Below are 16,243 nucleotides of genomic sequence, written 5' to 3'. Positions count from 1 at the left end.
CTTCAGCTGTACCTGCCAGGATGTTGAATGTTTTATCCTACTCTTGAGGCTTTCTGTAATGCTAAATTAAGGGAGCAGACAGCTCTGCTCATCAGAAAATCATGTGAAAAGTTTCTTTAAAAGGGATTTACAAGAAAGTGCAGGTAACGTAGGCATGGGATGCAGAGTTATGCTCAAAAAGTTGAACCAAAGTGACAAAAATAAGAATGCTGAAGTTCTTTAACTGAATTTTCAGTGACATGTTTCATAGCTGTCATTTTGTGTGTGGAGGTAATGACATCAAAAGAAAATACATCTTAAGGAATTGATGCCATTTGCTAAATTGACTCAAAATTTTTCCTGTTTTGAAAAAATTAGAATTCTCATCAATCAAATAGGAATTTTTATTCTAATTGAAAAATCACAGTCATAGGGTAACTGTTATTTTCCATCTTTTAAAACACATATTAGATATAAACATGGTAGAGATTTAGGTTAAGAAACAGATATAGGTGAAGGACACTTGGAAAATGCAAGAGAACTTTCAATGAGTAATGCATGCCTTCCTGGGAGGCAGAGCTGTTTGATGGTTATATACTGTGGGCTTATTTGAAAAACCAACAAGATAAAATGACGTCTTCATCTGTGAAGGAAACCGAAAAGTACTGTCATTATTTGGGAAGCCTTGATTACCAGAATCAAGAATAAATCTTTATTCCCAAATTAAGGTAGATAATACAATTATTTGAATTTAAATAATGTCAGTGGCATTTCAGTGAAGCTTGCTGAGTCATAGCCATGTTCTCTTCTTACTGTACCACATTGCTATTCTGTTGGGAATACCTACACTTAGGTTATGCTTCCCAGTCTTTTTACATCATGATTCATGTGAAAAGTGATGGCCTTCATTGAGCACACTGGAGTGAATAGATGAGGCTTCTCCTGGCCCAAGGTAACTACCGTTCAGGGACTATAGAACCTCTGGCCCCTTTTGACCCTTCCAAACATGGGACACCTGGGCCCCATTTGAGGCACTGTGTATTAGCCTGCCAGTTGAGAAGCTTTGGACTAGAGAATTGTTTTGCACAATTAAATAGATTGTATTTCATTTTATGTCAAATATCCAGAGTTTGCTTATTCATAATGAAGCTAATATTTATGGAGCATCAATTTTAGGCAAGGATACTGTTGTAGATGCTAGGGCTCCAACAATGAGTTTTCTGTCTTACCCTGTGGGAGCCAGTGAAATTGACAGTAGAACTGTCTTAAGATCTCAACGTGTTTCCTCTCTTTGTTTTATATGCATGTAGTTTGCAGGTCATCTGCCTTTTATTTGTAATGTAGAGTATGTCAACTGAAATATGGAATCGGTACTCTGTGATATAGCAGTGGGGTTATCCACTGGATGGAGAATTAGACCTATCCTCTAATTACATATCTTCCACTAGTTGTTTTCCCTTGCTGCCCTTTAGTCTTCTGAATCTGGTAGTTGGGATCAGATGGATGGATTTTAATCTGTACTGCATGTACCACCACCGCCCCCCCACCCCCCACCCCCAACAGGCTTCATCCTCTCTCTCCATCCAGAAGTAATTTTGGACTCTTTTGGATGTGCTTCCTTGATAAATTGCTTCCCTGAACAAAGGATTGGGGAAGACGGGACAAGTGAGGGGAGTTGAAAACTCCCAGACCACAATAATCTCTAAAGACTTTTAGAAGTCTCATATTTTCTAGCTCTCCTCATTTCTTTCTTTTTATTCTTAGCTCAGCAGGACCAAAACTGTATCTAGAACATGAGATGTCACCCTTCTCTTTCCAAGTCTTTTCTGTTCCAGTATTGCTTTGGTACCTTAAAAAAAAAAAAAAAAAAAAAACCACAATAAAGACTGACTATAAGATCACATTTTAATTTTATGAAATGAAAATTTTAACATTTCTAAATGGCAGTACTTTATAGTCTTCCAAATCTTCAAATACTTATGTCTCTTGATTTAATCTGCAACAGGGACACACATACACCTAAGGAATATGTAAATTTTACAAATATTCTTTTCTTCATCATTTAACTAATAGTCAATGCTTGCGTTACCTGTATCCTTCATTTATATTCAGATGATTCTTCCAGCTCTTCTGCCTGTGATTTAGAGAAGTTATTTATACATTATCCAAGGATAAAAAAGATACAACCAGATTGTCTCTCTCATTTAAAAACAGTTGCATTTGGGAGTTTTGTGTACAAGATTTGTTGACAATTTTATTTTTACTTTCACTTTTTGCTTTTAATCACAATTGTATTGCCATCCCTTCAAAAGAAGTTTATAAGCTGTGCCTTTTAGTAGTTAAATAATTTCTTATTTTTTCCCTACTCCAACATCTTCTCTCATTAATGATACTTTCATTTGAGTAACTGCTTAAAGTATTTTCAAAAGTTTCTTAAAAATCTTCAGACAAGCCTAGGATTCTTTTTTGGCTGTCCTGGTCTTCATTGCCGTGCGGGCTTTCCTCTAGCTGGGGAGACCTGGAGCCACTCTCCAGCTGTCGCGCTCGGGCTTCTCATTGTGGTGGCTCCTCTGTTGCGTAGCATGGGCTCTAGAGCACAGGCCCATTAGTCGTGGCTCACGAGTTTATTGCTCCAAAGCCTGTGGGATCTTCCCAGTTCAGGGATCAGACCCATTCTCCTGCATTGACAGGCAAATTCTTTACCACTGAGCCACCTGGGAAGCCTCCTTTTACACCTGGTTCCCTCTTGCCTAAGGTGTATCATGGACCATGCAGGCCCTGGGCAAAGATGTTTACTATTATGGCTACTATAGTGCACTGCCCAGACCCCCTCTTTAACCTGAAGTGAAGGGAACACCCTCATCCCAACATCATTCTTCCTCCTTGCAAGCAGCCTGTATCCGCTGGATGGCAGATGTAAGGGTATAAAGGTCCTACCCCTAGCTTCAGGGAAAGACAATTTTGCACAGTTGTCCTAACTCCACAGTTCTCCATGAAACCATCAGAAACCTTTATTATAACTGCATCGTAGTTCAATTCCTCCCGCTCTCCAGAGGCTGCCTGTTCTCTCCCACAGGTATGAGCTCAAACACACTCTTCAATAACTTCTTTTGTGTAAATCTCTGTTTCAGAAACTGTTTCCTAAGAAACTCAACCTATGACTCTGGCTCCCTACCAGGAGAGCGGGGTGGCCACTATTTGGTCATGGAGGTTGACATAAACCTTTAAGTCAAGGACTTTATTATATGCAGTGTCATAGAAGAAGCATAATGCAATCCAACAGGAGTGGAAGTGACTTATTTTTCTTGGAGTATAACAAAGGGAAAACTAGAAAAGGTTTTGCAGAAGAGGTAACATTGAAGCTTAACTTTGGAGAATGAGTAAATATTCTCTAGACAAGGAAGAATGTGAGTAGTCTGGGCTTGTGAAAAGAACACAGCTGTTAAAGATGTGGCAGAGAGCTCAGTGTGGCAGCTAACAGGTGGGGCCCATGGGAAAGACCAGTAGAGATGGGTCCAGAGTCAGGTCATGAAGCCCTCTACTCATTTTTAAGGGCCTTAGGCTGGAGTGTTCTCTTCCTTCGTAACTCCTATCTATCAATCGTGGTGCCCCTACTTCACGGACAAGATGCAATTTGAGTAGATACTGAGACACCCATCTTCTGCTTGTTTGCTTGAAGACTTGTTATTTCTTTATCTCTTTTATTAAATACAATTTTATTTATTAACCATTTCATTTTATGGGCTTCCCTAGTGGTTTGGATGATAATGGGCTGGCAATGCACGAGACCCCAGGTTTGATCCCTGGGTTGGGAAGATCCCCTGAAAAAGAGAATGACTACCCACTCCAGTATTCTTGCCTGGAAAATTCTATGGACAGAGGAGCCTGGTGGGCTACAGTCCGTGACATCACAAAGAGTCGGGCATGACTGGCCAACAAACATTTCATTTTAACCTATTTTAACCTATTTCTATAAAATGTGTATCTTTTAGTCTGACTTTAAAATAACCTTCTATAGAAGGTTATAAGAAGACACAAAGATCTTCTTCTGTCATGCTTAAAATTCTACCTTTAGTAACTTCTGGAATCCCAAGTGGTAAGGTAAAGTAAAGGTTAGAGTCCTGGTTTCTGACACACAAACCCTTGTTTCAAGCCTGAGATGAAGGGTCATTCAGTTGCTGTTAGTATATCTCTAGTAATGGAAATATTGACCTATACCTGTATTTGTTAATACTGATATATCAGGGCTTCTCAGTGGCTCAGATGGTAAAGAATCTGCCTGCAATGTGAGAGATCTGAATTTAATTCCTGGGTTGGAAAGATCCCCTGGAGGAGGGCATGGCAACCCACTCCAGTATTCTTGCCTGGAGAATCACCATGGACAGAGGAGCCTGGTGGGCTACAGTCCACGGGGTCGCCAAGAATCGGACATGACTGAGTAACTATACTGATACATCAAAGACTAATAAAACTGCAGAGCTGAAATTAGTCACCGTTTTGCAGATGAGAAAACCAAGGTCTAGGGAGGAAAAATCCCTAGGGAGGAAAAATCATTTACCTAAGGTCATACAGTTCAGTTCAGTTCAGTCACTCAGTCATGTCCGACTCTTTGCGACCCCATGAATCGCAGCACGCCAGGCCTCCCTGTCCATCACCAACTCCCAAAGTTTACTCAAACTCATGTCCATCAAGTTGGTGATGCCATCCAGCCATCTCATCCTCTGTCATCCCCTTCTCCTCCTGCCCCCAATCCCTCCCAGCTTCAGGGTCTTTTCCAATGAGTCAGCTCTTCGCATCAGGTGGCCAAAGTATTGGAGTTTCAGCTTCAGCATCAGTCCTTCCAATGAACACCCAGGACTGATCTCCTGTAGGATGGACTGGTTGGATCTCCTTGCAGTCCAAGGGACTCTCAAGAGTCTTCTCCAACACCACAGTTCAAAAGCATCAAATCTTCAATCATACAGTAGATGTTGACAAATCCAGAGGGACAATTTATCTTTTTCAGCCAGCAACTTTGTTTCTCTGACTACAGAATTAACTTATCAGATCTCTATCTGAATTATTGGGAGTCAGGAACCTGGGGTACCAACCCATCCTCTACTGCTAATCATTTCCATGACTCAGGTCCCAGCTGTGCCAGTCTTTCAGGTCTGTTTTCTCACCTGTGAAATCAGAGGCCTGGACTAGAGGAACTCCCAGAGTCCTCCTCCCAGACATTTATAGAGTCTTTATCCTTTCTCTAAAAGAAGACATGTCTAAAGGTCCTAGTGGACCAGTTGGAGACTGAGAGACAAATACAGTAAAGGGAACTGGCTCAAGAAGGTTCATATGTCCTCAACCATTCGCTAATCCAAACTTCTAGTCAGATGCATTCTTGGAGCTTTTATTTTCTGATTTGAGGGCATTTTACTGCAGTCTCACTTTAGGAATATTTTACACTTTCTTTTGTAGCAGAAATGTTCTGATTACCTGCCCTTTAAACTTGGGCCATAAAGTCTTTCCTTAGAAACTGACTCAACTTTATATGTTGCGGCTGGTTTTGAGTAAATGGGCTGAAGCTTGCAGCCAAGCCTCAATGCAAACAAAAACATTTTCTGGTCAAGCATTTTCTGGTTTGTTCAACTCCATTACAGGGTTGGCTTTAAAAAAGAAAAAGTTAAAACCCACAGAAGAGCAAAACACAAACCCTGGGAAGACAGTTTCCAGCCACATTAGCTCAGATCACCAGGGCAGAAAAGAACCAGGGCCTTCATTGTCCAGACCATCGTCATCTCCAGACTCTCATCTTATGTTCTTCTGCTATTTTAATTTCACCACTTCAAAATGGGGGGAAAATAGGTTAATAGTTTCCATGAGTTTAGACTGTGACCAGAGGCATACTAAGCAATTTCAGAATCTCCAGTAACCACAGTTTGGAGGAGAGAATGGTGATGGATTTACCGTCCTCTGGATTCCAGAGTTAGGGGACTCAGGCCAGCACTGTGATGCCAGAGTGGGATGTAAACAATATTCCTTGCTTCATTCTTTTTGCATATGTTCATCCTAGGATTCTTTTTATTCCAGGTAGTATGTTGGGTGAAAAAGTGAAAGTGTTAGTTGCTCAGTCATGCCTGACTCTTTGTGAGCCCATGGACGGTAGCCCACCAGGCTTCTCTGTCCATGGAATTCTCCAGGCAAGAATACTGGAGTGGGTTACCATTTCCTTCTCCAGGGAATCTTCCTGACCCAGGGATTAAACCTGGGTCTCCTGCATTGCAGGCAGATTTTTTTTCTACCATCTGAGCCACCAGGGAAAAAGCCTGGGACAAAGACACATTCTTAAGACATAATCCCTGTCCCTAAAGAATCGCAGTACAGTATAGGAAATACCCATATGTGCAAATAATTGTAATACGGTGAATACTGTAAGTGCTATAAGCAACATGAATTAAGTGCTTAGGAAAGGGAGAGGAAAAAAAAGTTTATTCCAACTGAAGTTACTGAAGAAGGCTTGCCTGGGGAGATGCCTTCTGGTCCGTAATTTGAGAGGTCAAAACAGCAAATTGTGATTCCTTCTAGGCATGACAATGCACAGAAGTATGGAAGTTTCTCATTGGTTTGAGCAAGGGTAGCAGTCTGAAACATTAGGAAATCTGAGCCTAAAACAGGAGATTGCATGTCAGGTGAGGAACTAGCTCTTAGCACAATGAGGAATCATAGAAGTTTTTCCGGCAGGAAAGCTCCTTAATCACATCTGTCTTTTAGAAAGGAAATGACTGAAAGTCATTATGAGGATGGGCAAGTGTTACAGAAGGAGAGATGGAAACAGGAAGCCGGTCAGGCACTGTTTCTCTAGTTGTCATCAGCACACTGCTTATCTTCCAACAAACGTGCCTTGCCTCATGCCCATTTAAAAGTTCCAGTGGTAAGAGGGAAATATTTCTTCTCCATTTCCACATCCCTTCAGTTCTGCAGTTTTCTAATCAGATCTCTATCCCAGGTTTATTCTAGATTGTAAACTCATGGAGTCAGTCCAAACATCTCAGTTAGAATATTTCATATTACATATGAAACTCTGTTGTCTGGTAAGAAAGCATACAATTCTAGGCAAGGATGGAAAGTTAACAACTAATTTTATCGATTTGTCTGAGTCCTGACTCAATAAATGATATCCATTTTAAAGTGGGGGAGGAGGATTTATTTTTAAACCTGAATGTATTTTTAAAGCCAAATAAATTTTACTTTCTTCTTTCATTTCTCAAAAGTGAAACCCTCTAGGTTCAACAAACCCTCTAGACTCAAAACCCTCTAGGTTCAACATTTCCATCAAGAGTTTACAACACTAAATGTGGAGATGGTGTTTGAATCAAGGTTTTAAATGATCAAAACATCATTGATTATACTGATCTCTCATTGGGTTCTATAACCAGCATGCTCTCTGCAAGTCTGGGTCATCAGAGAGACCACTCTAAAACATTAAAGTTTTGAGTGATCCTGGTGATATTTTGATGATTAATCAAGTTTTATAAGTAATAGAGAAGTATTCTTCCAGTGGAGAACCCTAGGTTGTGTAGTTCAGAGGTCAGCCAACTATGTGCTAAGTCACTTCAGTCGTGTCTGACTGTTTGCAACCCTATGGACTGCAGCCTGCCAGGCTCCTCTGTCCATGGGATTCTCCAGGTGAGAATACTGGAGTGGGTTGCCATGCCCTCCTCCAGGGATCGTCCCAGTCCCAGGATTGAACCTGTGCCTCTTAGGTCTCCTTCATTGGCAGTCAGTTTCTTTACCACTAACACCACTTGGGAAGCTCAACTATAGCCATGGCCAAATCCAGCTTGCTTTTGTAAATAAAGTTTTATTAGAACACATTCATGATCATTACTTACACATTGTCTGTGGCTGCCTTCCTGCCACAACAGCAAAATTGAGTTGCTGTACAAAGCCAGAGGGCTTCCCTTGTGGCTCAGTGGTATAGACTCCTTCTGCCAGTGCAGGAGACACAGGTTTGATTCTCGAGCCAGGAAGATCCCGTGGAGGAGGGTGTGGCAACCCACACCAATGTTCTTGCCTGGGAAATCCCATGAACAGAGGAACTCGGAGAGCTACAGTCCATAGGGTCTTAATGAGTTGGACAGATTTTAGTGAGTAAAACACAAAACACATCTGCATGGCCTTAGAAGAGCCACTTGATCCATCCGTTTCATTCTCTGTCTGTAATAAACACTCTGCCTTCCTCCAAATACTATGTGAAAGCACATGAGCCCATATGTTATGGAACACTGCTTGTCATGCTATAAGTTACTATGTAAGTGGAGCTCCTTACATCCTAGCCTAACGTTGGCATTTTTTCTTTTCCTCCCTAGAACACCCTGGAGCAATGCAGTGTTTGCTCCAAGCCCATCATGGAGCGGATTCTCCGAGCCACAGGGAAGGCCTATCATCCTCACTGCTTTACCTGTGTGATGTGCCACCGCAGCCTGGATGGGATCCCGTTCACCGTGGACGCTGGTGGCCTCATCCACTGCATTGAGGACTTCCACAAGTAGGCGATCTACTCTCCCTTCTGCTGCCTGATGGTCCTCTTGGGGTCTGGTCTTACTGCCTGGCATATGGGCTACTCTTCTCTCTCCAATAGAATCTCAGGATTTGGTGCGACCTTAGAGAGAAGTTATTTATTCCCTCCTCCAATGCAGGGAGTGATATCAAGTAATCCGTGTGGTCCTCCAGTGTGGCCTCTGCTTCAAAGCTTCCCTTGGGCTTATCCATCACATGTGTGTGTCACCTTAATTTTGAGAAAGTTGAGTCAGCCACAGAACATATTACTGGAAAGAGGCAATATCACGGGGTAGTTCTCCCTGGCCTAAACGTGAACAAGCTGTGAGTCAGTGGACAAATTGCCCGGTTTTCTCTGAGCTCTTCAGTTTGTTCATTAGACCAGACCCATCAAAGAGTTCTCTCTAGAGCCATGTCTTTTCCACTCTGCACAGAGGAAGTTATAGTGGGAGAACATTTGAATTGTTCAGAGAACAGTTCAGCCCCTCTTGCTAAAGCAAGCCTCTTGCATATTTACAGGTGGTTTTATGCCATTAGAAACATATACATACCCTCCCCTAAGCTCTTCCCCCAGATCTTCTCTGCCTCAGGATATTTTCTGTTCTTTTGAGGACAATTAGAAAGTAGAACCTCACGATCAAGACCACATAACTGATGGGCCTGGAAAAATATATCCCTACTTCCTCACTTCTCTCCTTTGTAGAGTCCTCTTTTATTATAGCTGGAGTGGTCATGAAAAGTTGTATAGTTTTGCATTTTGCTTATTCTTATTTGACCAGTTTGTTGGTTGATCACATTTGTTGCATATTCCCAGGAATGATATGATAGCTCTAGGTGTGGTTTATAATTGGCAGACATGGAAGTTTAGCCCAGCAAACACAAGAATCATCTGAGGCTTGCAACGAGATGAACTTGTATGGCTCACCAGTTTGGGTTCTGTTGCCGTCCAGATATACAGTCTTGTGGGTTAATTTTCATTGCTGTGTTGTCAACAACTGCGAGGTACTTGCCACAGGCAGCTTGGGGACCTGAGATTCATATTGTAAAAACAGAATTTCCTGACCACTTTCCAAATAGCAGAAAAAGTGAAAACCTCACCAAAAGATGTGAGGCTGAATGAATTAAAAAAAAAAAAAATCCAGAGGCAGGAATTCTCAACCTGAATTAGACAAGGAAGGGCTGGCTTACTTTGAAAGGGCAGTCACAGCACAAATTGTACTTCATGTTAGTGATATTTTTAGCTTCTAATTACACATGAAAAAAAAAAACTTGCATCTATTTAAGGGAAGTGAAAAGATACCAATAGGGAATGTATTTCTGTCACTGTTTCTCTCCTTTCTTAGACTTACTCTAATCCAAGAAAGACTGATAGATATAATCAGAGCACACATGTTTCTGTTGCTGGAAAAGACTGATATGTTACACCCCTCAATTAAAACAGGAAGTCAATTCTGACAAATGTAAGTTTATATCTATGCCATTTATCTTTCATTTCGAGGAGTGGGGAGCATAATTACAGACTTGTGACTGGTGACATGTGTGTGGGTCTGAACACTGCAGGAAGACACACTTGAGCAATTAAAAGCGAAAAAAAATCCAAAACCCCCAACAGTCCCCACCATCACTAATTCAATGGGAAGTTAAAATGCAACCTATTCAAAATAATGTTGTCTGCATGATTGGCAGGTATGAAAGGGGAGAAGCTTTTTGCTCTTTTCCCCATTTCCAACAAGAAAAATAAAAGACATATTTTAAAGAACTCTGTTTCTGGGTCTTGAAACACTGGAACAGAAAGCAGCTGTAAGTCCAACCCAGGGTAGACATTGCATGGCTAAGGAAAGTGGGTTACAGAGAGGAGATGCAGCTGACTTCTACAGATAATTGGTCATTCTGAACAGATCTCCCATTTGTGAGCTTCTAGGAAATGCCTTTCCATTCAATTCAACCACATCTATGAAGAGCCCTCTATGTGCCTATAACTGTGCAAAGGGAAAGAAATTGCATAAGTGGAAATTCATAGAGAGAAGCCCTGACCAGCAAGGAGTTTGACAGGAGGAAGGAAGAGAAGAAGTGCAGGTTATGTGTGAGATCAGGCAAAAAATACTATGAAGGTTGACGAGATGACACACAGGCAAGGGTTTGAGCTATCAGGGCCAAAAGAGATCACTGGGACCTGAGTAGGCTTCTGGAAGCAGAGTGTTTTAAATGGGAAATGCAGATTACTGACAGAAGGAACGGCTCAGGCATTATAGAAGGGCACAGAGTAAAGAATGGCTTCTCTGCATTCAAGGAAGCTCTGCTTGGCTGGAGCTAGAGCAGCCTGAGAATAGAAACTGAGGTGCAGGAGGCCCAGGAGAAGGGATTTATCTCCCCCGCTTAGAATCCTGTCCTTTAAACTGGTGCTTCCCAAACTTGAGCATGCTTACTGTCACAGATCTTGTTAAACTGCAAAGTTTAGTTCAGGAGATCTGGAGCAGGGGCCTAAGATTCTGCATTTCTGACCAGCTCCCAGGTGGTCTTGGACTGCACTCTGAGTAACTAGCTTCTGAAATGCTATTTTTAAAGCCTTGCTAATGGGCCATCCCCTCCATAACCACCTTCAGTCAGGATTGGCTCAAATCCCCCATCCTGTTAGGCAGAAACTCTTTCCCATGTGTCATTTCAGATGACTGCTCAAACTAGTTTCCTGGCAGACTGCCTGTATCCCACCCTCACTCCCAACACACACCCATACACACCACACACACACAAACACACACAGACTTACTTTCCCATTTCACCTAAGTGGCCATCTTTCAAGGCCCAACCCAGTTATCATCTAGTGAAAATTCCATGGACAGAGAAGCCTAGCAGTCTACAGTTTATGGGGTTGCAGAGTCAGACATGGCTGAGCATAGCACGCACAAAGAAGCATCCTCAGATCTCAAACTCTCCCTAGCCCCATGTGTGAATTTAGATCTCTTTCTCAATGTTTTATAGTTTTGTAAATCCACTATCGATAGCACTTAACATAGCCTGATTAGTGATAAAAAAAAATGCAGATACACAATTTTACAGTAACCCCCTTAAGTCATTTTTGCAGTATGATAGGATATGCATATATGTTAACAGAACAAATACAGAAATATATAGAGGTCCCTCACCAGTCTGACTGCTGGAGTCTTAGTTTATTTCTGTATTCCCAGTTCCAAGACAGTGGGCTCAGAAAAGCAGACTTATTTAAATCGTCCTTTCATTGCGTTGAGCCTTTATTCCACTGTCTGATCTTTCTTATCAGGGATGTTACATGCATCCATCTATTTGTTTAATCAGCATCCATTTGTGGATTGCTAAAAATGTGCCAGGACCCAGTGAATAAGACCATCCTTCTCTGAGCTTTGGCTCCTATGACTATATAGCAGAAATGATAAAAAGTATTTCTTCATGTTTGCTATCAGTAAAAAAAATAAGGACAAGTATATAGAGTTCTTAACAAGACTTGGCATACAATAAGCACACAAAACCATCAGGAGTATTTTTTATCAAATTAATTTTATTATTATTGTCTGCTTAGGGAGTCAAGTCTTTAAATAGACCACCTGGGAGTTTTCAGAGTCCTTAAAATGCTGGCCAGGGAACACCATGGGGACTGTGGAAGCCACTTCCAGTCTCTGCCCTTTACCATTTCCCATCTAATGAGGCCAGTTGGTAAGAAAGAATCATTACTCAGCAAGAATACTGTTCATACCTTTCCAAAGAGGAAAGACCTTGAGATTGAACATAAAGGCCTAAGCAACATCTTTTTATGCAGAATATAGCAAATACTTCATTCCATTAGATATTGTCTGACTTTCTATCTTCAGCACCAGTCACAATAGTTATTTCTAGAAACTCAGAAATAAAGTAAATCCTGTCCTTTGGAAGCTCACGGTTTTTAGGTCTCCAAAGATATGCAAATAATTACTACTAAAATAGGCAAACTCAATGAAAGATATTTTATCCTCAAGGAGTATATAATCCTACTTGAGGACATTGGGGAAGGCTCACCGATAAAGTGATAGGCTAGGTGCACTTCTGACCTCACAAATTTTATGGTCCCAGTAGGTTTGGGGAAAGGAGATTTTGCAGCTGATTCCAGAAGCCTGCTTATTTCACTACTGATGACCTAGATTCAAAAATAATCAGGTAGTCCAAAGCAGTTCTTTTGCCACTGAGTATAAACTTCTTGCATAAAATGCCAATTATAACAACTCTGATTACTGCTGCAGTTGTACCATGATCCTTTTAATTTTTCTTTCATAGCAATCAATTGATCTGCTGCTTAATTCATATTTATTTAGATTGCAGCCATACAGATGCCTTTTGGGTGCCGCCAGGAAAATTAATATGTACATATAGAGTGTAATGTATGTAAAAATGCTTTGACAACCATAAAGTGCTCTGCAAAGTGTTAGATTACTATCATTATTTCTTTTTAAGTCTCTCTACAAATAGATAAAATTTAACATCATTAATCTTAAAAGCATTACCATGAAAAAACTGAGTTGCACAGTCTTTCTCTCTTTTTCAATCTTTTCAGTTCTTATCTGTGTCCATTGCAAATCATGTCTCATTTTACACCTTCATAAATGGCACACCTAATTTCCAGAAGATACAGATGGATGCATGGCCTGTATTTGCAGCCTATTGATCTGTTATAAGAAAAAAAAAATGTTATGGCCATTAGTCATAGTAAGGAATATTAAGAGTTAGGAAATATTAAAATTTCTCACCAATAGTTGACCTCAAAAAATGTGTATATTTATCCAAATATATACACATACATACATATATAGGGCTTCCCTGGTGGCTCAGCTCATAAAGAATCTGCCTGCAATGTGAGAGACCTAGGTTCGATCCCTGGGTTGTGAAGATTCCCTGGAGAAGGGAAAGGCAGGCTACCAACTCCAGTATTCTGGCCTGAAGAATTCCACGGACTGTATAGTCCTCAGAGTCATAAAGAGTCGGACACAACTGAGTGACTTTCACTTTCACACACTTATATATACATACATACGTATATATGTGTGTATATATATATATTGATATATATATACACACATTTCTAAGAAAGACACTCCAATAATTGGGAGTGAGGCAAACTTACAACCTCAGGAAATTTGGGTAGAGCCTGGTAAGCACATACAAAGTCTAGAAGCAAAAGTCAGAAGCAAGTAGGGGCTGCTAAGACCTTCATCCTTCCCTCTGATTGATCCGGCCCAGGATTTGTATTTGCAGTCTTTCCACAGGTGAATGCCACGCCACACACTGAGTGGCCTGTGGCTCCTAGATGCAGATGCAGTTCATACACTCACCTCCCACTTTCCCAAATATCATGATGTTTATGATCTAGAAGAACCTCAACAGTCATTGAATATAAATCCCCTATTTTAGCTAAGGAAGGAGACCCAGGGAAGGAAGGTGATTTGCTCAAGGTCACACAAGGTGGTAGACCAGATGTCCTGGCTCTTGGTTTGCACCTTTTCTTTTCTATTGTTTTCATTTCTTTGCCAGCGTTTAAGTTCAATATCTAACCAGAACTCTCTTTCCTCTTTCAGGAAATTTGCTCCCCGCTGTTCTGTGTGCAAGGAGCCTATCATGCCTGCCCCTGGCCAGGAGGAGACTGTCCGGATTGTGGCTCTGGATCGTGATTTCCATGTTCACTGCTACCGGTGTGAGGTCTGTGGTCAGCGCCCCCACCCCCTGCCAGGCCCATCAGAGCCAGATTTTTATAAATATCACAATTATTAAATCTAGGAGGGCCCTTAGTGCCTGTGTTCATTTGATTTTGGTTTTGCAAGAGACCTGTAACCCCAGTTGGAAGTGATGAGAGATTTCTTGCCCGAGAGCCATGTCATCATGTATATAGCAAAGGGCAGCGAGTCTTTCTCTTCTAATCTGGGTTTCAAAAGGACACCACATTCAGAAAATGACTTCAAAGCATTTTGTTGTCCTAGTCCTATGACTTGCCCAGGGCCCCTCTTTTGAAGCAGCTTTCTTGTTTTCTACCAGACCTTCTGAGTGCAGCAGTTAGCAGCTCCTCCTTCTATCTGCAAGAGATAATATGAACTATCTTATTACCACCTCATGACACTGGCTCATTTAGTCCCACGAGATTTTCCCAAGACATGGGCCGGTGGAGCTGGCAAGGCTGCCCCTAGTCTTTAGTACTGCAGTGATTCCATCTTCCTCCTGAGCTGTAGCTGACCACCTGGTTTATGCAGTGTGCTTTGCTCGGTCCTACAGCCCCAGTTGAATGCCTCTCTCTGGCCTTAATGTGAGCAAAGAGAATAAAAAACTTCCAGCTTTTACACTAGGTGTTATGACTAAAGAGCAATAAAAATATCTAGCCTTAGAATTGACCTGAATTGTAAGTGTGGAAAACCTAGAGTTCATTTTGCATTTGGAGAAACTGAGGTTCAATGGAGGCAGGTTTCCCAGTATTTCTGGACACACTTGCTTCTATGTGCCAACAGGCTTTGACTTTTCATGGTTTTGTTGTTTGTTCTAAGAGTGGTGTGAGGTGTACCTTTTCTCTTCCCAGATGAAATGATGGCAGTACAAAATAAATTTGTACTGCACATGTGTCTTAGAATCAGGACTGTAGAATGGGAGGAACACTGAATTAAAAGGAGGCAGACCTCCATCACCCTGGACAAATCACTTCCCTCTCCACAGCTCACTTCCCCACCTGTAAAACAGGCTTGTTCTGGTTGCCCCAGTATTGGCTCCTTTGGTTCTAAGATTCAAGGTGCTAATAGTTGAGTTTCAACACTGCAGTTGACTCTGGGGTCTTTAGGGTGCCCAGGTAACTGTTAATGTTAGGTCATTAAATGCTTAAAACCATGTCATTTATGTAATTTCTTTCTTTTGATTATGATCAAAAGATTCTGTTTAATTCCGTCACTCAGTTTCCCCAAAAGTCTCTGCTGCTGCTGCTAAGTTGCTTCAGTTGTGTCCGACTCTGTGCGACCCCATAGACTGCAGCCCACCGGGCTCCCCCATCCCCGGGATTCTCCAGGCAAGAACACTGGAGTGGGTTGCCATTTCCTTCTCCAATGCACGAAAGTGAAAAGTGAAAGTGAAGTCGCTCAGTCGTGTCCGACTCTTAGCGACCCCAGGGACTGCAGCCTACCAGGCTCCTCCGTCCATGGGATTTTCCAGGCAAGAGTACTGGAGTGGGGTGTCAAATGTCTCTAGATCTCCAGAATATCTGCTTGTTCATTCATAAAGCTGGCCTTCTTGGGAAGAATAACTATAGGTGCCATCGCTGCTGCTGCTGCTCCTGCTGTTGTGTTCTGGGTGACACCCTTTTTGAACTTAAATTTCATTATTTGTCAAATTCAGATATGAACCTCAATGACCCCCCCCCCCCCTTGCTGTCATAGAAGACAGCAGAGGTGAGGCACACAGCAGTTGTGACCTTCTAAAAGAGTTTCTACTACAGTTAGCAAGGGCACACACTACAAGATGAAATACTAAATTTTTCTTTTCCGAAGAAATTTCTGTTTCCTGCAAAGGTGAAGGTCAGTGTTTAACTGTCATATAACACTTTTCAAAATGGATGCTCAGGTACTATTAACAGTAGTATAATTCTTTGCAGTTATGTAGCTCTTGGCATTTTTTTCAAAGTATAGTCATATCCATTTTCCTCTTTGATCCTCCTAACCTCTCAGTGAGGTAGGAATTGTGGGAATAATTTTTAGAGTGGCTG

At 41.6% G+C, this 16,243-nt stretch overlaps 1 protein-coding gene across 12 annotated transcripts in view; it reads left to right on the top strand.

Annotated features, from left to right (window-relative positions):
• Positions 1 to 16,243, top strand: part of LPP (LIM domain containing preferred translocation partner in lipoma) — a 719,231-nt gene that overhangs the window by 686,889 nt on the left and 16,099 nt on the right. For all 12 annotated transcript variants that reach the window (XM_070466247.1, XM_070466252.1, XM_070466251.1 and 9 more), the window contains 2 exons: positions 8,322 to 8,500; positions 14,088 to 14,208. In XM_070466247.1, coding sequence (XP_070322348.1) covers positions 8,322 to 8,500; positions 14,088 to 14,208 — 300 coding nt within the window. The remainder of the gene's footprint in view (positions 1 to 8,321; positions 8,501 to 14,087; positions 14,209 to 16,243) is intronic.

The sequence above is a fragment of the Odocoileus virginianus genome, chromosome 4 (assembly GCF_023699985.2).
Source record: "Odocoileus virginianus isolate 20LAN1187 ecotype Illinois chromosome 4, Ovbor_1.2, whole genome shotgun sequence".
Lineage (NCBI taxonomy): Eukaryota > Metazoa > Chordata > Mammalia > Artiodactyla > Cervidae > Odocoileus > Odocoileus virginianus.
This window is presented reverse-complemented; position numbering and strand designations above follow the sequence as displayed.